The following is a 24,024-nucleotide window of genomic DNA, read 5'->3' on the forward strand; positions in this document are numbered from 1 at the left end:
ATCTACTATACTAATAAGAGCCAAAGAGAGTTAGGCCTAAAATGGGTAGAAAAAGTGGCGGTCAAATTATTTAATCAAATGGATGGTTCAGATGAATTATTTAATCAAATAGATGGTTACGATAATTCAGATTAATATTATTAATAGAGATTACCTAATTTAACCTTACTTTTATGATTATCCGTTAAGTTTTCCGTTAAATATTCTCTTCTCCGTTAATATTCCGTTAACTTTTAACTTATCCATTAATTTCTATAAGAAAGATCTTAGGTTCGAACCTCATCTCAATCAAATTTGACATAATTAAGTTTCTCACTCTATTTACTCTTATTAAATTAAATAAATTAGTAGCTACAACAAAAAATGATACATATGTATTTCTTTAATTTAGAGTTATGTGTCTTCAATACCTTTATTTGAAAAAATTATTCATTATCAAAAAATTAAATTAAATAAGAGAAATAATTTCATTAATTATATTGTCTTTATTTTCTCTCATGCAAAGATTCTTTACATTCAAATTTATCAATTGATATTCATTACATTGCCCATTATCTTATTTTTACAATATCTTGTAATTAAATATCAAAGTTATAGTACAAAATAATGTCATATATTTATTTACCAAGTATTTTATTAATACTATGAAAAATTTTTTTAAAATAATTTGAAGTTAATTATATTAACTACTTGAGGATTGGTTGACAAAGAGAGTACTCAAATAACCCAACAAATTGAAGCGGAATCGCTCTATTTTACTCTTATTGAATTAAATAAATTAGTAGTTACACCAAAAAATGATACATATGTATTTCTTTAATACCATGAAAAAAAAAAGGAATAGTTTGAAACCAATCATATTAACTACTCGGGGGATTTGTTGACAATGAAAGTACTCAAATAACCCATTACCCAGCAAATTGAAGCGAGAAACTACCTTTTAATATCTTTGGAATATATAATATTTTAAATTTTCAAATTTTTATTAATTTATTTAATCTTTTTTCTTAAACTATGGATTTCTTTATCCATAATAACTCATTCAACAATAATGGTTGAACCAAATGAACCCCAAGCAGAACACCTAAAGGAAAGTCCATAGCTCCTATATCATAATCTCATTGCATGACATTGTCATCTATGCTATCAATAATAACCGAATTGCAAATAACACACTACCAACAAAAAGGAAGAGAACAAATAGTAAAGATGAAGACAATGACAATGTTACTCAAAAGAGAATTAAGAACACTTAGAAAAATTCAAATGAAAAGTAGTATTTATTTAGACTATTATTTTTAGACCAAATATTTAGACTATCGATTTTACAAGGTTGCAAACATTTAATTTAGTAATAATTATAATGAATTTTCTATATTATCTTGGATTCATATACTTTGAGTTAGATATTTAAATAAAAAAATTCGACATTCAATTATCCATGTATAAACTTCTCCTATATAATCTTGCATTTAAACATTGGGCATTAACCCATACGCGCAATACGCGTATAAAACTAGTATATATATATATATATATATATGATACATCAAATATTTTGTCGAGGAATTTTAGCAAGTAGAAGACAAATAAGTTTTTGATACTTTTAGGCACAGTGGTAAGCGGTGCAAGGTTGACGGAGCAGGTATAAGAATAGAGCTGAATGATAAAAATTGAAAATGACCGGAAGTAAACCAACAAAAAAAAGAACAGTGATGGACAGACATGTGAACCACTTTTAAAGCATGCTAACTGTTGAGTGACTTTCCATTTCATCTTTTGGAAAATGAATTTTGGGCTTTTTAGTAACCTAATTGCTTTTATTTTTATTTTTACTATGCCTTTAATCGCCATTTACTTTTTTTTTTTTAATGTGATTTATAGACTATTACACAAGAGAAGGATTTACTCTTTTTCTTAATAGGGAAAATTGTAATTTATGCACATCCATTATATATCAATTATCAATGTCACCCCTGAATTATTAGTAGTGTAAATGTTGCCCCTCAACTTTCAAAATGGTATATATATTACCCCTCCCATATGGTATATCCGTATATGTACAATTTTGAAGGGGCAATATTTACGTTTAGGAGGGGCAACATATGTATCAATTTGAAAATTGAGGGGCAACATTTACACTACTAATAATTCAGAGGTGACATTGATAATTGACATATTATGGATGGACATAAATTACAATTTTTCCTTTTTTTTATTAGGTTTGCAGGCTGTTACACATAAATAAGATTTAACTCGTACATGCTCTTAATTATATAGTGATAATAGATTTCTCTTGTAAAAAAAGCGATAAATAGTGTGTGTTGTGAATAAATATATGTTGATAGGAAATATACCCCTGGTATACGGCCCTAAGTATTTGGTACGTAGATTGTATACGAATACGAGTGCGAACCCTATAAAAGGGACCTTAACCCTATATGCAAATGACTTTTTTCCCCTCTTCACTCTCTCTCTAAGAGGACCCTAGAAGCAATGCTCTCCCTTCTCCCAAAAACTATTCAAGAGCAATGAATAAAGGAGCTACTTTGGGTTAAATCCTTAGATCTATTTTCATGCTGTACATTATCATTATGCAAGCAGCTTATATAGGAAAATTTAGTTCTATTAAATGGCGCCGTCTGTGGGAACGCGACAGAAGAATTGTGTTCCTCTAATCGTCTGAATTCGAAAATTTACGAATCCAGGTGGTTCTACTACAGAAGGGGCGTGGGGTGGTGAAGAAATTTAAAATGCAAAGAAAATTTATTTTGTATTATGCATGCAATGTGGTTGGTGGTGGATGGCGGTGAAATGCGAAATTCAAAAAGTGGAAGGAGAGAGAAACGCAAGAAAAGCAAATTAAAAGTGAAAAAGAAAAACGCATGCGGGGTCCCCAGGTCAGGAGCCTGCAATGGCTTCCATTCACGACAAATGGTTCGTCGGGAGATCCGGTCAGCACAATTCCGAGCTCCAGTGTTGAAATGTTGGATCCAGTGCGTGCACGAAGGTTCGGTTGTCGAAATTCCCATTCCGTTGTAAAGACAGAAAGTTCCCGATCATGATGTAAGTGTATGCATGAAGACTGTGGACGGATCCTTAATTACCTTCGGAATTGGCGATCGAAAAACAGAACACGACCAACTCCATTGTTTATGTTTTTCCGAGCATCGGGCAGTAGTCTCGACAGAGTTAGTCGGCGAGATCTTTTGATCTCTTGTTGTCCGACCTACGTCTCCTCTCGAAGCAAACCGGCTCTCTAGTCACTGGTGCAGTCTCTGCCGAGTAATAAGACCCGACCATGATCAGTTTTGAGCTTAAAAGTTCATGAAGCAATTATCATCATTAGACTTTGTTCTTAACAGGAGATGAAGTCCGAGCAGTTCCTCAACTAAGCAGACTACCAGAATCTTCTCCCGAGCTTCGAGCTGATGATCGGTTAAAGTTGTTTTTCGAAATAGAGAAGGGTTGCTTCCTGTAAATGTACCTAGAGTTCGGTTTCGCGTGTTTCCCGACCACCCCTTGGTTTTTAGAACAGGAAATCAGATGATGTGTAGGATTCAATCTTCATGAAAGCATATTCAGTCTTCAGGTCTAGAACTTCTGGATTCACCCCCCGGACCCGCAAAAAGCTTAGTTACACGCGCATACAAGGACTTTGTTAACTTGCACACTTGACCAACCTTCCCTTCTGTATATCCAGGAGGAGGGTCCATGTATACTTCCTCATCTAAATCCCCATGAAGAAATGCATTGTTCACATCCATTTGGTGGAGATGCCATTCCTTTGCTGCTACAACTGCCAGCATAGTTCTAATGGTGGTCATCTTGGCTACTGGACTAAAGGTATCTAGGTAATCAATAAGAAGAGTTTGTGTATACCCTTTAGCCACAAGCCTTGCTTTATATCTTTCAATAGTGCCATCAGCCTTGTGCTTGACCTTGTATACCCATCTGCATCCAATGGGTTCCTTGTATGGTGGCAAATCCACTAATTCCCAAGTGTTATTTCCCTTCAAAGCATCAAGTTCATCACTCATGGCTTTTCTCCAGCAGTCATGTTTTACTGCTTCCTTATAGTTCTTAGGCTCAGAGTGACAGTCTATGTTCATAACAAAAGAATGGAATGAGGGTGAGAGTTTAGTATAGTTCACTATACTAGATATATCATGAGGGGAAGTCCTTACTGTAGAGTTGTAGCACAGATAATCTTTCAAGTAGGTTGGAGTGTGCTTTTGTTTGGTAGACCTCCTAATCACAGGCTGCTGAGGTTCTTCAAGTAGCTGCTGAGGCTCTTCAGGTACATGCTCAGGTGAGAAAGTGTATGACTGCTCTGGTGCATGTTCAGATGCTTCATTAGGAGGGCTGGGTGTTTGCTCAGGGCTGATGGTATGATAGTGCCCTTGTGGATCATCAGAGAGGCCTCTTGAAGTGTCTGTTGGAAGAATGATCTGGGGAAACTCCCTTCCTCGGTTGTTGGAAAGGGAAAATGTTCTCATAAAATGTCACATCTCTGGATAGAATAACCATTTTTGAACATAGATCATATAGCTTGTAACCCTTAGTACCATTACAATATCCAAGAAAAACACAATTCTTGGCCCTAGAATCAAATTTTGACTTAGGACCCAATGTAGCAGCATAAGCTAGGCATCCAAACACTCTAAAATGTTGATATTGGGGAACCTTTTTGAGTAGAACTTGATATGGTATTTGCTAGTTGATGGCAGTAGAAGGCAATCTGTTTATGATATAAGCTGCATGAAGGACACATTCACCCCAAAACCTTTTTGGTAAGTGTGCTTGAAACCTGAGTGCCCTGGCAATGGCTAGAAGGTGACCATGCTTTCTTTCAACTCTACTGTTTTGTTGGGGAGTGTATGTACAAGATGTCTGATGTAATATTCCTTCTTGATTAAAATAATCAGTCATGGAAAATTCAAGCCCATTGTCTGACCTTATACTCTTGACATAAACCCCAAACTGATTCTCAACCATTTTACAGAATCCCATGATCAGATTTCTAACTTTAGATTTCTTTCTCAACAGATGTACCCAGACTGCCCTACTATGATCATCTACTATAGTAAGGAAGTAAAGGTGACCACTAGAATGAATGGTAGCAACTTTATAAGGACCCCAAATATCCATATGTAATAAGTCAAAACAAGCAGCTGAAACAGAACTACTAGAATGAAATGGGAGTTTCCTTTGTTTAGCAAAATGACAACAATCACAAATGAGATTCTTATTTACTTGAATTGTGGAATCCACACTATGCAACAATTGAAGTTTAGAATGTGAGGCATGCCCTAATCTAGCATGCCACAAAGTACATTTATTCAAGTTTGGAATTGCAGTATTTACAGAAGGAGATTTAACAGGGAAAATCAAGTGATATAAACCATTCTGAAGCTCAGCCATTCCAATAATCTTCCCATAGGTAGCACCATGTATTATGCATTGATTAGTGTGTAATTCCATGGTGCAGCAAGAACTCTTAATGAAGGCACCCATAGATATCAAATTATACTGAAAACCAGGCACATAGAGCACATCATGCAAGATAAATTCCCTAGACAGATGCACAGATCCAATGCAAGTGATAGCATCTTACTGTCCATTAGGCAAACTAACATGCATATTATGTACTTCCTTTTGATTTGTTAGCAAATTTATACAACAAACAACATGATGTATAGCACCACTGTCTAATATCCATTCATATTTTCTGAAATCTGCAAGATTAAGTACAGGATCAGTACCTTCAACTTGAGCTCCTGGCATGAGGTTAGCAGACATGGTGTTAACATATGCTTCTTGGGTTGAATGGTCCATTGGTGTGCTCAGAAGCTTCTCCCCATGTGTTTTTTGAACTTGAACAAACTCAAGAAATTTCTTGAAATCATCTTGAGTGAAAGAAATGCCCTCATCAGATTGTTGCTGGGCTGGTAGTGGTCCTTGAGTGTAATTCACAGAGCCTTGGCCTTTTGATCTTTGTTTCTAACTGGGTAGATACCCATGTTTTTTGTAACATTTATCCTCTGTGTGTCCTGTGAAGCCACAAAATGTACACATTGGTCCCTTGTTTCCCCCGGTCAACTTCTTAAAATTCTGTTGATTGCCACCACTTGTTCTAGCCATCAGTACATTCCCTGCAACACTGTTTTCACCAGCTTGATATAGCTGGCTAGCAAAACCAGTAGCACCAATGTGGAATTGCCTCTCCTGCTGGGCTATCATAGAGTAAGCATCACACACATCTGGTAGAGGTCGCATTAGCATAATCTGGTTTCTTGCACCAGTGTACCTATCGTGGAGACAACCCCCATTTCCCCGACCAGTTTTTGGAGACAACCAGTGTACCTATCGTGCATATCGCATTACTACTACAACACAACCTGTTCTTGAAAAAGTCCAAGTGTGTTTTTGGAGACAACCAAGTTCGTTATCTTGGGCATATTATTAGCGATCAAGGTGTGGCGGTCGATGACGACAAAGTGCAGGCAGTACGTGACTGGCCAACCCCCATTTCCCCGATCAGTCTTCGTGGGTTCTTGGGACTAGCAAGGTTCTACCGTTAGTTTATTCGTGACTATGGCATCATCACAGCACCTCTCACCAACTTACTCCGCAAGCATTCTTTTGTGTGGTCGAGGGAGGCTACCAAAGCATTCGAAACCTTAAAATATGCCCTCACCTCTACTCCGGACTTGCAGCTGCCTGATTTCACCCAACCCTTTGTGGTCGAGTGTGATGCTTCGAGTAGCGGGGTAGGTGCAGTTTTGCAGTAGGCCACGCATCCAATTGCTTTCTTTAGCAAAAAGCTAGATGACTGTCATCAGAAACTTGCTGCATATGAGATGGAGTTAATTGGTTTAGCCCAAGCAATTCCCCATTGGTGTCACTATTTATAGGGACGATCATTTATTATCCGGACTGATCACTATAGTCTCAAGTATTTGTTACAGCAGCGCCGCCTATCGACCTCTCCCCAGCAACATTGGATGAGTAAACTCTTGGGCTTTGATTTTGTGGTGGAATGCAAACCAGGGAAGCTTAATGTAGTGGCAGATGCCTTGTCTCGCAGGGATAAGACTACAGAACGCTGCTGTGCAATTTCTATGGCCCACACCACGTTGTTGGGTGCCATCAAGGAGGCAGTACACACTTCCAGTTCATACTCACCCTTTTTGCAGAAGGTCGGCCAACCAGGAAACGACTTTTGGCAATTCTCTGACGACTTCTTTCTTTATAAGACTAAAATCTTCATTCCTCCAGATTCTGAACTTGTCAATCATGTGCTACAAGAAGTCCATGGTGCCACCCACGAAGGAGTCCAAAAAACGATTCACCGAGTTCGCCGTGATTTTACTTTGCCAAGTTTAAATCGTATGGTGCGTTCTTTTGTAGCCAGCTGCTGCGCAGAGTGCCAATGACATAAGTGGGAAAATTGCCACCTATCTGGAGTGTTACAACCACTGCCTATACCAGCCCATATATAGTCAGATATCTCCATGGATTTTATTGAAGGGTTACCAAAGGTTGGAGGAAAGTCAGTGATATTTGTGGTGGTTGACCGGTTTTCAAAGTACGATCATTTTATGGCTTTACAGCATCCGTTTGTAGCAGCTGTGGTTGCTCAAGTGTTTTTTGCCAATGTTTTTAAGATACATGGGTTGCCAGAGTCCATTATGAGTGATCGAGATTCTGTTTTTTTTTAGCAGTTTCTAGAAGGAGTAGTTCCTCTTGAGCGGAGCTAAATTGAATTTTTCTTCCTCTTACCACCCACAGTCCGATGGCCAAACAGAGGTGGTAAACATAACTATTGAGGTCTACTTGCGCTGCTTGGTTGGAGATCACCCTCAGAAAATGGACGGACATTCTCCCATGGGTTGAGTATTGTTACAATACTGCTTTCCACTCCGCTCTCCATTCAACCCCTTTTCAGATTGTGTATGGCAGACCACCTCCACGTCTTTTATCTTATGAACCAGGTACATCTAAAGTAGAGGTAGTTGATGTAGCTTTGCAGTCTCGAGATGGGGTCCTCCATGATGCACGACATCATTTCCAATTAGCTCAGTCGAGGATGGAACAAGCATATAACCGCTTCCATCGAGCTGTGGAGTTCGACGAAGGCTAGTGGGTTTGGGTGAAGTTGCAACCATATCGGCAGAATTCCATAGCTCGACGGTGGAATAATAAACTGTCTCCGCGATTTTATGGCCCCTTTCAAATACTGAAGCGAATTGGTAAGGTAGCCTATCAATTGGAGCTTCTCCCAGAGTCACGCGTGCACAATGTGTTTCACGTCTCCTTGCTTAAGCCATTCACAGGCAATGCTCCCTCCTTGCTTTCTCCACTACCACCTACAAGAGATGGCCAGCTGATTTTGCAGCCTGAGGCAATGCTCCAGTGCAGACTCAACCGTGGTGTAAGGGAAATATTAGTCCAGTGGCAAGGGTTTCCCATGGAGGATGCCACATGAGAAGTGTTAAGTAGCTTTGTCTTGCAGTTTCCTGATTTCAAGCTTGCGGACAAGCTTGATGTCCCGGGGGGAGTAATGATGCATTCTAGGGACTTGGTTACGTTAACAGAAACAGATCAACAGAGAAGCTGTAATTTAGGAAATTGCAGTTGTTCTATTTCATTACAATATTATAGTTTAGTCCTATTTCATTACTATGTTATAGTTTAGAAAGTTGTTAGTTTATTACTATATAAGTTCAGAGAGTTAAGAGTATTAGAAAGCTTCCTAATTTAGTTTTAGTAATTAGATTAGTTTTGGAATCCTTGTACTGTCTATATAAAGGAGTATTAATTTCAATGAAAGTAAGCAGAAAATTTAATCCCAACAAAGGGAATTAGAGAGTTCTGGGCCTCAAGAAAACTGAGTCCAGTTCTGTGCTATTTTTCTGTCTCCTTTTTCTGCTTGTGACGATTAGTTCATAACATATATACCAGCACATGCACATCCATATTCATGTAAAGTAAGTTCCTTTCATATGAATTGAAGAGGAAACCAGTGTACGATCAAAACGTTGAGAACACCAAATTAGATATTACAACCTTTTTTTAGAAAAATAATAAAGAATCTTATTATATATTCACAAAATAAATCACCAATGACAAGGAATTTTAGTTGCTACCCAAGAAAACTTTAATGCTCTAGTATGCAGAAAACCCCAAATGGATGAATCATACTCTCTCACTCACCAAGATCATAGCCTTTACTAGCCAAGAAAATTTCAAAAATGTGAAGAATTCCTCTTTTACCATAACTCACAAGGCAGCAGCTCATCACTTGAGATGTGAAATTGATCATATTGGTGTTTAGTTCTTCTTCAGTATCTAAGCCTGCCAAAATACCAGGACAAGCAAATCAGCTTCTAGCAAAGTTATGGATTCGGTATTGTTAAGCATATAATATAGAAAATATAAACGTGCAGTGAAAGTTGGCTTTAGTTTCTAGCTAAGACAGGCCATAGTATATAAGTAGATTTTAGATATTAGAGGTGACTTGCCTAAGAAACTGAGGTCATTTGTCTAGAAGTTCCAGATATTGGCTTCTTTCCAAACTGTTTATCCGAGGCAACAGCTCTGCTAGTTCTTACGGGTTCAGGGCCTCTGATTTCGGACGTCCCTTCCTCCGAACGCTGCATAATTTGGCACAAAGCTTCCACCACTTGACTCATTGACGGTCGGTTTCTCGCGTTCTTGGTTAAGCAGCTATCTGCAAGTTTTGCAACCTGCCTTGCAGCGTTAAGAGAGTATCGACCCTGAAGCCGTGGGTCGATTATCATTCTGAACTTGTTGCTATCAGCGGGGAATTGCTTAACCCAATCCAGAAGCTTCTGCTCTGAAGTAGGGCGATTTCTTTCTATTGTTCGTCTACCTGTGAGGATTTCGTATAGAACAACTCCAAAGCTCCAGATATCACTCTTGATTGTCAAATGCCCAGTTTCAACGTATTCTGGAGCAGCATATCCCACTGTGCCAACAGGCTATTCGTACATATGTTTCGAAAAAAAACAAAAGGTTCTGATTACACAACTAGATAACCAAACAATTGAAATGCATATGAAGTTCTGTCTCGACTAAAAGGTTAAACTGATAGTGAGACTACGCAAATTTATATTTTATATATTATATGCTCAACAGACCTACCCTCTACACCGTGATGTGAATTTGACATCTAATATTCAGTTCGGTTTACTTACAGCTGTAGACACATGAGTTCTGTCACCAATTGGCCCTTCTCTTGCAAGTCCAAAGTCCGAAAGCTTGGGGTTGAAATTCTCATCCAAGAGAACATTTGATGACTTGAAATCTCGATATATCACCTTAGCATTTTTAACACGAGAAAGCAGATTGTTCAGCATTCATGAAGTGAAACTTACTAATCTTCTTTATAAATAAAACTGCACAAAATGTGAATGCTTGCTGTTCATACTAATTTAAGTACAAATACTCTGATTTGTGCACCACCTTCAACAGATTTTGTCTTCCAGATTTATGTTAGAATAAAAAAGATATGTTTTCTAACGAAAACTAAAATAATACCTGGACTTCCAGGCCCTCGTGCAAATAGGCCATCCCTTGAGCTGCACCGAGGATAATATTTAGCCTTGTTCTCCAAGGAAGGGCAGGCATAGCTCTTCTGAAAAGATGGTCCTCTAAGCTCTTATTCGGCATATACTCGTACACCAATAGGCGCTGGATCCCCCGTTCCCCATCTGTGGCGCAGTACCCGAGAAGTTTAACGAGGTTAGGGTGCTCCAGGACAGCGAGGAACTGAACTTCTGCAACCCATTGTTTATGACCCTACATTATTATAACTGGAATGTAAACATCATTTATCTCAAGATCCACATAGAAATGAGTATGCAGAAACCTTTATCGCCTAACACAAGTCCAGATGTAAATATTATGGCATTTGTTCACCAAAAGAGTTATATGTTGAAGTGAATAAATGTTGAAAACAACCAAGAAATGCATAATCTACTCTCAGGGGAAACCAAACTACATGTTCTATTGCCATTCTTAGAAGATTCATATGGGTAAGTTTTTTATATCTAAGAAACACAACCCACATATTCTAGAAGGGTGGAAGAGAAATGCCACTTGAAATAGCATCTGCAAACATCTCACAAAGAATTGAATATGCCCAGGCAAGAAATACCTAGCTAGGTGCACTTGGCATTCTTTATCCTCTGCACATTTCCCAATTATTGGAGGCAGTATAAGAATTACTCCCCAGAGATTCCTAGTATATTCAGTCAGACACTCCATTAGATAAGACTTAGTTGTCTTCCACAAACATAGGAAATCCAAAACATATCAGCACCAAAACCTAAGAGAAGCCTACTTCTTTTTTCTGGCTTTCTGTGAGTTATAGCTTTTGACATAGTGGTAAGCGCTTGACTTTAAGAAGTGGTATTAGAGTCAGGTCACGGGTTCGAGTCCTCTAGAAAATCCTAACAATAGGAATTACTCCCCAAGTCCGACATCCTGCCTCTCGAAAAGTCTAACAAAAAGAACTACTCACCAAGTTCAGCACCCTACCTCTCGAAAATCCTAACAATAAGAATTACTCCCAAGTGATTCCTAGTATATTCAGTCAGACACTCCATAAGACTTAGTTGTCTTCCAAAACATATAAGCACCAAAACCTGAGAGAAACCTACTTCTTCATTCTGGCTTATATTGGCACTAGCTAGCTCTAGACTTGTGTATTAAAATATAACTTATACTTCTATGGCCACTTAATGCAGATATGCAGCAGGAATAAAGAATTCATGTCTCTGAACACAAACAACAAACCAAACAGACAAAAAATTGATTTGATTCATAGAGATTGATGATTGGAATATAAAATTAGCAAGAGAATATGGAAATATATATAAAAAAATTGGGCTAGGAATAGGATGATGATATGATATACCTGCAATCCCTGGGTATTGAGTTTCTTGATGGCAACAACAAGAGGATCACCCTGCCCATCAGGAGGCATTAGTGATCCCTTATATACACTCCCAAAACCACCTTCCCCAAGCTTTAAGGTTCTATGGAAATTGTTGGTTGCCTCCCTGAGGTGAGAAAGGGAGAAAGCCCTCAAATTTTGTGACTTTTCTCTGTACATTTCTGGGATGCCTCTAGGGGATGAAGCAGAACCGGTTGACTTGGTGGCTCTGCTGCTGCTTGTGGTGGTGGTTGCAGAGGAATTGTTATTTCCTCTGTTGCCCAGTTCTGGGGCTGACTCTCCTCTCCTCTTTGACCTTGATTTGTCCTTGAAAACGTGAAAACACTTCATCATTTTCCCCCACAGCTCCAGACCTTCAACTTCAACAAAACCCCTTTAATTTTTTATTTTTTTTTCTGGTCAAGATTCTATGAACAAATGCATCTCCAGAAGCCCAACCAACCCGTTGGGTTCTCAGTTCTGCAGCTATCAAATCTCTCTCTCTCTCTCTCTCTCTTGAGTCTCAATGTATGTTTATTTAATTCGTGTATGTATGGATGGGTGTGAATGCGAGGAAAATCTAGAAAGGATGACACGGAACACAATTTATGTTTTGGGTTGGAGATGGCTAACAAAATTTATGTTTTTTCTCTCCCCATATTGGCTCTAATTTTTCTGACAAGAACCCATTTCTATGGGGTTTTTTTTTTCTCTCTCCCTGGCGGCAAGACAACAAAGAGGCCAATAAGCTGACAAGAAGTGGGGAAAGAAAAGTCAATTGTAAAGTGAGACTGTTAAAGATAGAGCGTAGCAACCAAGAACCAAGTATGAAAGTCAAGAGCCACCAATTAGTTAGATGGTTATTGAGTTTTTAGCAGATTGAGTGTTTCAACCTTTTGATTTTACGAATATTCACAAATAAAATTGATATATAATTTTTAAAATTTATACAATTGATCTACGAGTGTCAAATGTTAGCGCAAGTGATCATTCTGGTGAAATCTCTGTCAATTTTTACCAGAAAAATTATTTTTCTTTTGTAGTACGGTACAATGGTCTTTTCCTTTTGCGAAGATTTCATTGGAAAGACCATTCGCGCTAAGAAATTGATACTCGTTGACCAATTATGCAAGTTTTAAAAGTTGTGGATCAACATTGTTAGTGCCACAATACTTGTGGGATAAAAAGTGCAAAAAACTATAAGGAAAAAATGTGATGGTAAAATGGAAATATCATTATACCCTTGCTAAAAAGGGGAAATCATTTTTCTGGTGAAAAGTTGACGAAGATTTCACTGGAAGGATCATTTATGTTATGGAATTGATACTTGTGGACCAATTATACAAGTTTTGAAAGTCATGGATCAATATTGTTAGTGTCACAATACTCGTAGTAGATTATACTTGAAGATGTAGAATTCAATCCTAACCACAAGGAGTTCACTTTTTTTTTTTTTCTATAGAGGTGATTTTTATGGGTACTAGGCCAAGTAGTGATCCTCCTAACTAAATAACTGCAGAGTCATCGTGATTTAACTAATTCACAATTTTTGTGAGGCTAAAGAATGTGGACCTCGGAAGAATTTCATCTTTTAGCATCCAAAGTATGAAAATGAAGAATTTAATGACAAAGGCAATTGAAAGGTGAAAATTTGTTTGTGGAAAGAGAAAGACAAACAAGCAAATTGAAAAGAAAAGAGTTGATGAAATAGGATTAGGTATTCATGTATGTAATATCACCTAGGGTTGATTTAATTTGGAAAAAGAAAATAAATAAATTATTTTTTTATTACTCCACGGAATAATAATTTGTTAATTTATTATAGATTTGATTCACATGATATTCCATAGATATATAATCCTATCCCTAAACACCATGTTCATATTTAAATGAGTCAATATATAATATGAACCTAACAGCATTAGAAACCATACATACAAGACGCATTAATTAATCAAAATAGCAATGATTAATAATATGTCAATATTCAATAAAAAACGGCGGCATGATGAAGAGCATATGCCGCTTGACAATCTCCTCTGATCAATAATAATGGATTAATGGCTAATTACCGAAGGAAAACTTGAGAAAAAAATAATCTATACTATATATAAAAACAATTTCCTCCTCCCAAATTTTCGCTTCAAAACTTAGGGGTATTTTGGTAAAATCATTCATTTTATTATTTTATTATTTTATTATTTTATTAATTATCCATCCTATAATATTATTATGGTAATATATGATAATGATAATATGATAATATGGTAATATTGTTATATATTAATATTAATATATTAATATATACTAATATTAATTAATTAATTGGTGATTGGTGATTGGTGATTGGTGATTGGTGATTGGTGATTGGTGATTGGTGATTGGTGATTGGTGATTGGTGATTGGTGATTGGTGATTGGTGATTGGTGATTGGTGATTGGTGATTGGTGATTGGTGATTGGTGATTGGTGATTGGTGATTGGTGATTGGTGATTGGTGATTGGTGATTGGTGATTGGTGATTGGTGATTGGTGATTGGTGATTGGTGATTGGTGATTGGTGATTGGTGATTGGTGATTGGTGATTGGTGATTGGTGATTGGTGATTGGTGATTGGTGATTGGTGATTGGTGATTGGTGATTGGTGATTGGTGATTGGTGATTGGTGATTGGTGATTGGTGATTGGTGATTGGTGATTGGTGATTGGTGATTGGTGATTGGTGATTGGTGATTGGTGATTGGTGATTGGTGATTGGTGATTGGTGATTGGTGATTGGTGATTGGTGATTGGTGATTGGTGATTGGTGATTGGTGATTGGTGATTGGTGATTGGTGATTGGTGATTGGTGATTGGTGATTGGTGATTGGTGATTGGTGATTGGTGATTGGTGATTGGTGATTGGTGATTGGTGATTGGTGATTGGTGATTGGTGATTGGTGATTGGTGATTGGTGATTGGTGATTGGTGATTGGTGATTGGTGATTGGTGATTGGTGATTGGTGATTGGTGATTGGTGATTGGTGATTGGTGATTGGTGATTGGTGATTGGTGATTGGTGATTGGTGATTGGTGATTGGTGATTGGTGATTGGTGATTGGTGATTGGTGATTGGTGATTGGTGAGATGGTAATATTGTTAATATTAATGGGTGATGGGTGATTGGTGATATATAATTGATAATTGATAATATGGTATATGGTATTATTCTTAATATTAATATTAATATATAATATATTAATATATACTAATATTAATTAATTAATTGGTGATTATTTTAAAAAAGAATAATTAATTGGTGATTATTTTAAAAAAGAATAATTAATTGGTGATTGGTGATTAGTGATATGGTAATATTGTTATATATTAATATTAATATTAATATTAATATTAATATATATATATATATATATATATATATATATATATATATATTAATATTTATATTTATATAGATTGATATTGATATTAATTAATTAATTGGTGATTGGTGATTAGTGATATGATAATCTATATCTATATCTATATATCTATATATATTTATATAATTGACATGTAATTAACTATATTAGAATGAAAAAATTATATAATATTGTAGTAAAATTTTTACATGTCAATCATCTATATTTACATAAAATTAAAATTAATTATACTTTCCTTTTGAAAAATCTTCCATATTATGTTTATCCTCCACTATATAATGATGAGAAATGACTCTTCTCTCACAACGTACCAATATCTGTGCTCTCACTATTAGTTAGAAATCTATAATCTGTAATTCTACGAAGTCGAAGATCGAACTTTAACACGCGTAGAATTGCTATGGTATGCGATATGATTTAATTTTTAGTTGATTCATTCTGCATGTTGGAGATCCTTATGGTGTAGTCTGCATTCCATAGAGTATTTTGTAGTACTGTGATTTAGTTTGATTTTAACAGCTCAATATGCTTTAATTTTTGCTGATAAGGTTTCAAGTAGCTAGGCCAATTTTGCCATGGGCATATCACGTATGTAAAATTACAATTTTCAGAGTGATTGTAGTGAAGTCATATATTATTCAATTAATTGAGTAATATTTTTGTATTAATCTTATAATCAAATAAATGTACACGTTCAATATTAGAATTTTTTATAACTTAATCTTTATTTTTATTATATCAATATATAATAAAAAAAATTTATCCACGCCCGGGTAATTGGACAATTATTTGTTCTAATTCAAAGGAAAACATCAGAAAACATAATCGATCCAATCAATTTCATCAATTGCGCTATATAATATTCGATGTTATAATATATATAATTGTATATTGATCCAAATATTCTTTAAATATTATAACAAATCCATTCCGTGCAACGCACGAGCGAAAATACTAGTATTAACTAAAAATAAATAAGAGTCAAATAAATCACCCAATTACACACCGAACTGTAATTAAGTCATTAAATTTAAAAAAAAAATTACAATTAGGTTCTTGAACAACACAAATTCATGCAATTTAACCTAAAATAACTTTTTTACCTGTTAATATGCTGACTTGTCGGTTACCAAATTTAAAAATAATTTTTTTAATTTAATTTTAATAATTTTTCATAAAATAGGTAAATAAGTCATTTTAAGTTAAATTGCCTGAATTTGCGTTGTTCGGGGACTCAATCGTAATTTTTTTTGTTTTTTTTTTTTGTTTTTGCATTTAGTGATCTAATTGCAGTTTGGTGTATAGTTGAATGGCACATTTGACCCTTATTCCAATAAAAATTAATGTTTTTTTTACTCTATTTTTCTATTTTTTAGAGGGAGAAAGAAAATGAAAAAAATTTATGACCCTACTCTTTTTATTCTAAATTAATTCACGAAAATAATTTTACATATATTCATCAAATATTTTTTAAATGTATATGTTCATTAGTCCCATCCAAATTCTGTCCATTCCTATCAATAACCCATAGCTTAGTAGCTAAGGCAATTAAAAGGAGAAACATCTAGTGGGAAAAGAAAGACAAAGAAGCAAAATAGGGAAAGAAAAAATTTTCAATTTTCCATGAATAGGTACTATGGTTCTAATTTTCTTTCAATGTTACGTTGGCGTAACGAAATATTAATTGTATTATTTTTGTTTTTCAAAAATTATGACGGTCAATTCATCTCTCACTGTGTCATTAGACGCAAATTTAAGTGCATGTAACATGAAATTTTATACTATTTTTAGTTAAGTGCGTAGTAAAGCAACGATTGGGGTGATTTTAAGGAAAAAAACTTTTAAAATAAATTGTTAACTTTATGAAGAAAAAGTTAACAAATCTATATATATATATATATATATATATATATATATATATATATATATTTATTTATTTATACTTAAAGGTAGATCATCCTCAATAGTAGTGATTTTGTTGTGATTTTTGAGGTGTCAAGTACGAGAGAGATGAGGAAAAGAGAAAAAAGGGGGAAAAAAAAAAGTCTTACGTGAAAGAAAGAAAAAAGGCAACAACTGCAAGAATCACTAATATGGATGCTTTAAGTTTAGATTTAAAAAATGTTAAAAGTTATTTTTTTTAAAAAAAAGAATATTAATGTTGAGATAAGGTGGTGGTACAACATAAGCAGATGTAAACATTTTACTTATTTATTTATTTATTTATTTTTGCTGTGTTTGCGTGTGGAAAAGGAACCTAGCGGTGACTGTATGAGACGGAGACGAAAAATGAGGCGACTCCTAAATTGTTCCATAGCATAAGTGATTAGAGAGAGGACAATTTGACTTTGTCTCTTTGGTATTTTTTTCCCTTTAATTTACCCAAATACATGCACACTATAGTTGTGTGAATTCATATAATTAAAATATTGACGAATTGGAAATTGGTTTTTGCGGTCGCGAGACAAAGTGGAGCCGGAGGATAGTGATGGGAGTTGCTTGGTAAAACATTATTTTATCCGAAATTATATTGCTTTTCCAACCTATGATATGACGATTGAATGATTGATGTTACACGTTCTTTTACCAACATAAATTGTATAATTACTTATCGGTTTTACTATAAACTTGTATTAACTTCTAATACGTTTTTATTTTTTATTTTTAAGGGTGCGGCATTGCCAATTTTAGTCCACTTCATTAATTTTTGCCACATTGCGGCCAGTCTTATTTAGTCCTTGCCACTTTTAGTCCACCGTTAAAATTTTAGTCAAATTGCCGTCCAAAATAGGGGTATTTTTTTATCTTTTCATGCTTTGGTCATCTCCTTGACCATTTGCAGTGGTTTTCCTTACACATTTTCATCCATTGAAGAGGTCCGGCGAAAGCCATGTGAGCCACATTACAAAGCCATGGCTTTCACCGGACCTCTTCATTGGATGAAAATCTGTAAGGAAAACCAATGTAAAGGGTAAAGAAGATGATCAAAGCAAGAAAAGATCAAAATACCCGTGTTTTGGACGGTTACTTGACGAAAATTTTAACGGTGGACTAAAAGTGGCAATGACTAAATAAGACTGGCCGCAATATGGCAAAAATTAATGAAGTGGACTAAAATTGGCAATGCCCCAATAACAGTAGGACCAAAAATGGAAATGACTCTTTTTTAAGGTTACAATAAAAATCTCTAATTACTATTTAATGGTGTGCACGGTGTATATTATACTTCTGTGTAGAACTGTGCAAAATTCGATCAACTCAGTTTTTTGATCGTGTCAAAACCAAATAGCATGAGTCAAAACCAAATAGCATGCACTAAGTGGATATTTGAACCCGACATGTTGATATGTGACCCAATCTAATTTTATCTTGGCTTTCTTAATTCAGGTGGGAGATTATAAATGAATATCTGACCCGCCTGAATATATGAAATTATTTAGGGTTTGCGTGCATATAGATACACACACACACCCATTAGTTCTCATTTCCTCATTTGTGCAGTCGTGTCTGAAGGTTCTCGAATCTCTATATTCTCTCTTCTCTAATCTTTCTTTACCTCTCAATCTCTCACTCTCAAACTCTCATGCTCTCTTCTCTCTTCTCAAAGTTATAGACTCTCTTATCTCTAGTCTCTTCTTGGTAGATTTGATCATTTGATCGTTACAACCGACGATGAGTATATCATCTACTTATACATAAAGAATGACGTAATAACCATCTATCGTTTCCTTTAGTAGACACTTTGTCACTTTCATTTATTCTAAAACCATAGGTCATCATTGCATGGTTGAATTTCTCGTGCCATTGTTTAGATGCTTATTTTAAACCATACAACGATTTCATCAATTTTGTTAGGACTCCTATTATTCTTCACTTCTATTGCTAGTAGGATTCTATAGTTTGTATATATTTCCCCTTCGTAGTCTTGTATAGGTTGAACACTCAGAATACAAATCCTAATCTGGTATCAATCGCCAGGTTCCCGATGGCTGACGCCGGCTCTGCGGCTATCTCGTCCGAGCGAACGGTTTCAGATATAGCCGCTCCCTCTTTGTCGAATTCCTTGTCGTCGGCACACCAGTTTGTTAGTATTAAACTCACCACACGGAACCTTCTTTTCTAGCATGCGCAATTGGTTCCATTACTCCATGGGCAGAACCTTATGGGATATGTTGATGGTTCCATTCCCGCACCACCTGCGTTATTGCCGCCTCCGGCCGGTTCTTCCGCCGCTGCCGCTGCGGTTAATCTAGCCTTCGCTCTGTGGTTTCAGCAGGACCAAGCCATCCTCTCGATGATTATTTCATCATTGTCTAAAGAAGTAATGCCGCTGGTTATTGGCAAAATGACGTCCATGGCTGCTTGGCAATCTATTGAACTCGCGCTGGCTTCCACGTCTCGGGCTCGTGCTGTTCACCTTCTCGCTCAGCTCTAGTCGTTGCAGCGAGGCGAGGCCTCCGTCGTCGATTACCTAGGCCGGGTGAAGGTTCTCCTTGAAGATTTGGTTCTTGCTGGAGGAGATTGCCGACTTATTGGGCGCTCAGGAGTTCGCCCATGCCGATGAGTTCTCGCAGGTCAGTGGCTCGCCGTCGGCAACTCATGTTTCTCGTCGCAGTTCAGGCCGCAGTGGTCGCTGCGATGCGCAGCAGTGGCGCGGGGGTGCACAGCAGCAACAGCGTTCTGGTTCCAGATTTTTGCTGCAGTCCAGGCAGTCTTGGCGTGGATCTGGCTCGGGGCAGTTTGGTCAACCGAGGGGTTGCGGGCAGTTGTCACATTGGCGTGGTGGTCGTGGCGGCTCGCGGTCTGGTTCGCGGTGTCAAATCTATGACTTGCCTGGGCACACTGCTGTGGCATGTTATCCTCGGTATTCTGATGGCTCGCAAGCTCACATGGTTTTCCAAGATTCGCCTGGCTTAGGTGCATCCTTCGCCTCGCAGACTTGGTTCCCTGACACTAGGGCCACCGATCATGCCACGCCGGATAACCATGGATTCACTACATCTGAGGACTACACCGGGGCTGACACTCTTTGGGTTGTTAATAGTAAGGCCTTGTCTATTTCTAGTGTTGGTCATACATCGTTTTCCACCCCATCTCGTTCTTTCCATATGTCTCGTATTTTGCATGTCCTTGGTTTGTCTGCTTCGTTGCTTTCTGTTCAAAAGTTTGCGTCTGAAAATCATGTGTTCTTTGAGTTTCACCCCTCATATTTTGTTGTGAAGGATATCCGCACCAAAGCGGTGCTCTTTCGAGGTAGAAGTTCGGGTGGATTATACTCTTTACCAGTGTCCTCCCCATTTGCTTTTCTTTCGGCTCAAGCGTCATCTTCTATGTGGCATGGGCGTCTTGGCCATCCTCATCACCGTGTTCAGAGTCAAATTTTGAAGTCTTGTTTAGTTAGTTCTTCTAGTCGTTTAGATTTGCTTTGTACTGCTTGTCAATTAGGGAAATCTGCGCGTTTCCCGCTCTCTCGAGTCCAGTCCTCTAGTTCGCATGTTTTAGATTTGATTTATACTGACATTTGGGGCCCTGCTCCTGTCTCTTCCGTTAATGGCTATCGTTATTTCGTGATTTTTGTTGACGAGTTTACTCGCTTTACTTGGTTTTTTCCTATGCGTTTAAAATAGGACTTATATGCTATTTTTGCTCAATTTCGGTCGTCAGTTGAACGTTCTTTTGGTTGTCACATTACGTCTATTCAGTCTGATCTTGGTGCTGAGTATAAAAAGCTTCACTCTGAGCTTCTTAGACTTGGTATTTTTCACCGACAATCGTGTGCTTACACTCACGAGCAAAATTGTCGCGTTGAGCGTAAGCACCGTCATATTGTTGAGACTGGTCTTACTCTGCTTTCTAATGCCTCTATTCCAACTCGGTTTTGGGAGTATGCTTTCGAGTCTGCTGTCTACCTCATTAATCGCATGCCCACGCCTGTATTAGGCAATAAAAGTCGGTACTTTATGTTGCATCGGTCGTAGCCCACATATTCTTTTCTACGTGTCTTTGGTTGCCTGTGTTTTCCTCATCTTCGTCCTTATAACTGTCACAAAATGAGTTTTCGGTCTGCCCCGTGTGTGTTTCTTGGTTATCCTGATTCTTTTAGGGGGTATCGATATATGGACTTGAGCACTAACAAGGTCTTTATTTGTAGGCATGTTTGTTTTGATGAACATGTTTTTCCTTTTGTTGTGCAGCCTGTTGTTGATTCACCATTGCCGCCTTGGGGTGTGGCTCGTGTGTCTTCTTCTGCTCCTGGTGCAGTGGTGGTGCCAACACGTGTGAGTTCGCCTGTGGTTGCCGTATCTCGGGGGCGCCGCGCTGCAATCTCTCGTCAGGTGCCTTGGGAGCATGGTCCTATGACTCGTAGCAGGGCGTGGACTGAAGGGGCTGTGTTGGTTGCTTTGTCTGCTGAGTTATGTCCTCCGGAGCCTACCTGCTATACTTAGGCTGTGCGTTTTCCCGAGTGGAGGGAGGCTATGGATGCTGAGTTTAATGCACTGTTGCAGAACCAGACTTGGAAGCTTGTGCCGGCTCCTCCCGTTATGAATATTGTTGGCTGTAAGTGGGTCTTTCACACAAAGCGAAAGGCGAATGGTACGATAGAGCGGCATAAGGCCAGGCTTGTGGCTAAGGGCTTTAACCAGGTGGCCGGCCAGGACTTTTTTGATACATTTAGTCCTGTGGTTAAGCCGACCACAGTTCATTTACTGCTTTCTCTTGCCTTGACTTCTGGTTGGGTGGTCCGACAACTTGATGTGCATAACGCATTTTTGAATGGGTCTCTAGCTGAGAATGTTTACATGTGTCAGCTGCCGGGGTATGCCGATCCATATTTTTTTCCTGATCATGTCTGTTTGTTGCAGCGCTCCTTATACGGGCTCAAGTAGGCCCCGCGTGCGTGGTTCACACGTTTGCATACGTTTTTGCTGTCAGTTGGTTTTCGGGCCTCCAAGACGGATGTGTCTTTGTTTATCTATACACAGGGGGAGCTACGTGTTTATTTACTTGTTTATGTGGATGATATTTTGGTCATGGGAGCGATTCTACGTTGGTCTCGGTGCTTATTTCCAGGTTGTCTTCTGCTTTCAAGATTCGTGACCTTGGTAGTCCGTCTTTTTTTTTCTAGGCATTGAGACAATACCCACTGAGACAGGGTTATTGCTTTCTCAAAAGCGTTATATGCTTGATATTCTGAAGCGCGCATGTATGTCTGATTGTAAGTCTTTAGCTACCCTGATTCCTGTGTCTCATTCCTCGCTTGCTTCCTTTGGTTTGTATGTCGATCCCATTCGATACAGGAGTCTCGTTGGTGCCTTACAGTATCTTACTGTGACTCGTCCTGACTTGTCATTTGCGGTTAATCTGTTGTATCAGCATATGCACGCTCTCACAGAGGACAATTGGGCTCAGCTTAAGAGGGTTCTTCGGTATGTCCCAGGGAGCAAGGTGCCCGGTTATCGGTCTTCGGACCTTAATGGTGAAAGCAAGGTGCTCACCTCGGGAGCAAGGTGCCCGGTTATCGGTCTTCGGACCTTAATGGTGAGAGCAAGGTGCTCACTCCGGGAGCAAGGTGCCCGGTTATCGGTCTTCGGACCTTAATGGTGAGAGCAAGGTGCTCACCCCGGGAGCAAGGTGCCCGGTTATCGGTCTTCGGACCTTAATGGTGAGAGCAAGGTGCTCACCCCGAGAGCAAAGTGCCCGATTACCTGTCTTCGGATCTTAATGGTGAGAGCAAGGTGCTCGCCTTGGGAGCAAGCTGCCCGGTTACCAGTCTTTGGACCTTAATGGTAAGATCTTCAAATTGCTTGGTGGTAGGAGTGAGTGTGTGTACCGCGTGTGCGAATTGAAAAAGCGCAAGGCAAAAACGCGTAGGAAGCACAACGGTCGTCGGTCAAACGAATGCTATTTAAAATAAACCACATCGACAACAAACCGCGAGAATAAAAATAAGCAAAAGCACGAGTAGAAAGAAAGTTCAAAATGATGAATTCGTAATTCATAAAACGGCTTAGAGGTCGTCAAAACAAAGTAGTGCCCGGCACAACGAGGTCGGGCTCTCGATTGCGTAAAATAGGCTACTCGCCCCCTTTAAGCGGTTCGACGCTCGGTTCCGCGACGACCTCCGCCGTTGGTCCAGCAAAAGCCCCGGCGGCTGAGCCTGACGCCTGCTCGTCAGGGACCTTAGAAAAAGGCGTCGGGTCAGGGTCGGGAACGTCCTCGGGAAGCACGACCAAAAGTCTATGAAGGTCGTCCTCCTCGACCGAAACCTCCAAGGCCGCCCGAACATTGTTCTGCATTGCCCGCCGACTGCGGGTGAAAGCCCAGGTCCCGAACTCGTACATCAAGTCTTCCCCGATGGGAGTTCGTGAGACGGCCGCAAGAACGGCCTCCCTGGTTTCGCGTCCCCGACAGATGTGTTAGGCAAGTAGGATGGGATCTGTAAGCAATTTTTCGCTGAGCTCCGCCCGTTCCAAGACCCTCCTCCCAGTCTCTTCTGCCGTCTTCAGTTTGGACTCGAGCTCCTTGACTCTTTGATCCCGCTTCGCAAGGGCCTTTTTGAGCGGGGCGACATCCCGACGGTGGATCTCGTCTCCGTCCTTCGCCCGGGCAAATAGGTCGATGACCGAGTGCGCCATCTG

At 38.5% G+C, this 24,024-nt stretch overlaps 1 protein-coding gene across 1 annotated transcript; it reads right to left on the reverse strand.

The window, feature by feature from the left end:
• Positions 1 to 8,983: 8,983 nt before the first annotated feature.
• LOC116000822 (probable serine/threonine-protein kinase PBL19) lies at positions 8,984 to 12,699 on the reverse strand. Its single transcript, XM_031240661.1, has 5 exons — positions 11,948 to 12,699; positions 10,567 to 10,827; positions 10,224 to 10,346; positions 9,528 to 10,007; positions 8,984 to 9,360 (listed from the first exon to the last, which is right to left on the reverse strand). Exons 1-4 carry the CDS (start codon positions 12,317 to 12,319, stop codon positions 9,528 to 9,530), a joined length of 1,236 nt encoding a protein of 411 aa, XP_031096521.1. The 5' UTR covers positions 12,320 to 12,699; the 3' UTR covers positions 8,984 to 9,360.
• Positions 12,700 to 24,024: the final 11,325 nt, after the last annotated feature.

This window comes from Ipomoea triloba, chromosome 13 (genome assembly GCF_003576645.1).
Source record: "Ipomoea triloba cultivar NCNSP0323 chromosome 13, ASM357664v1".
NCBI classification, from domain to species: domain Eukaryota; kingdom Viridiplantae; phylum Streptophyta; class Magnoliopsida; order Solanales; family Convolvulaceae; genus Ipomoea; species Ipomoea triloba.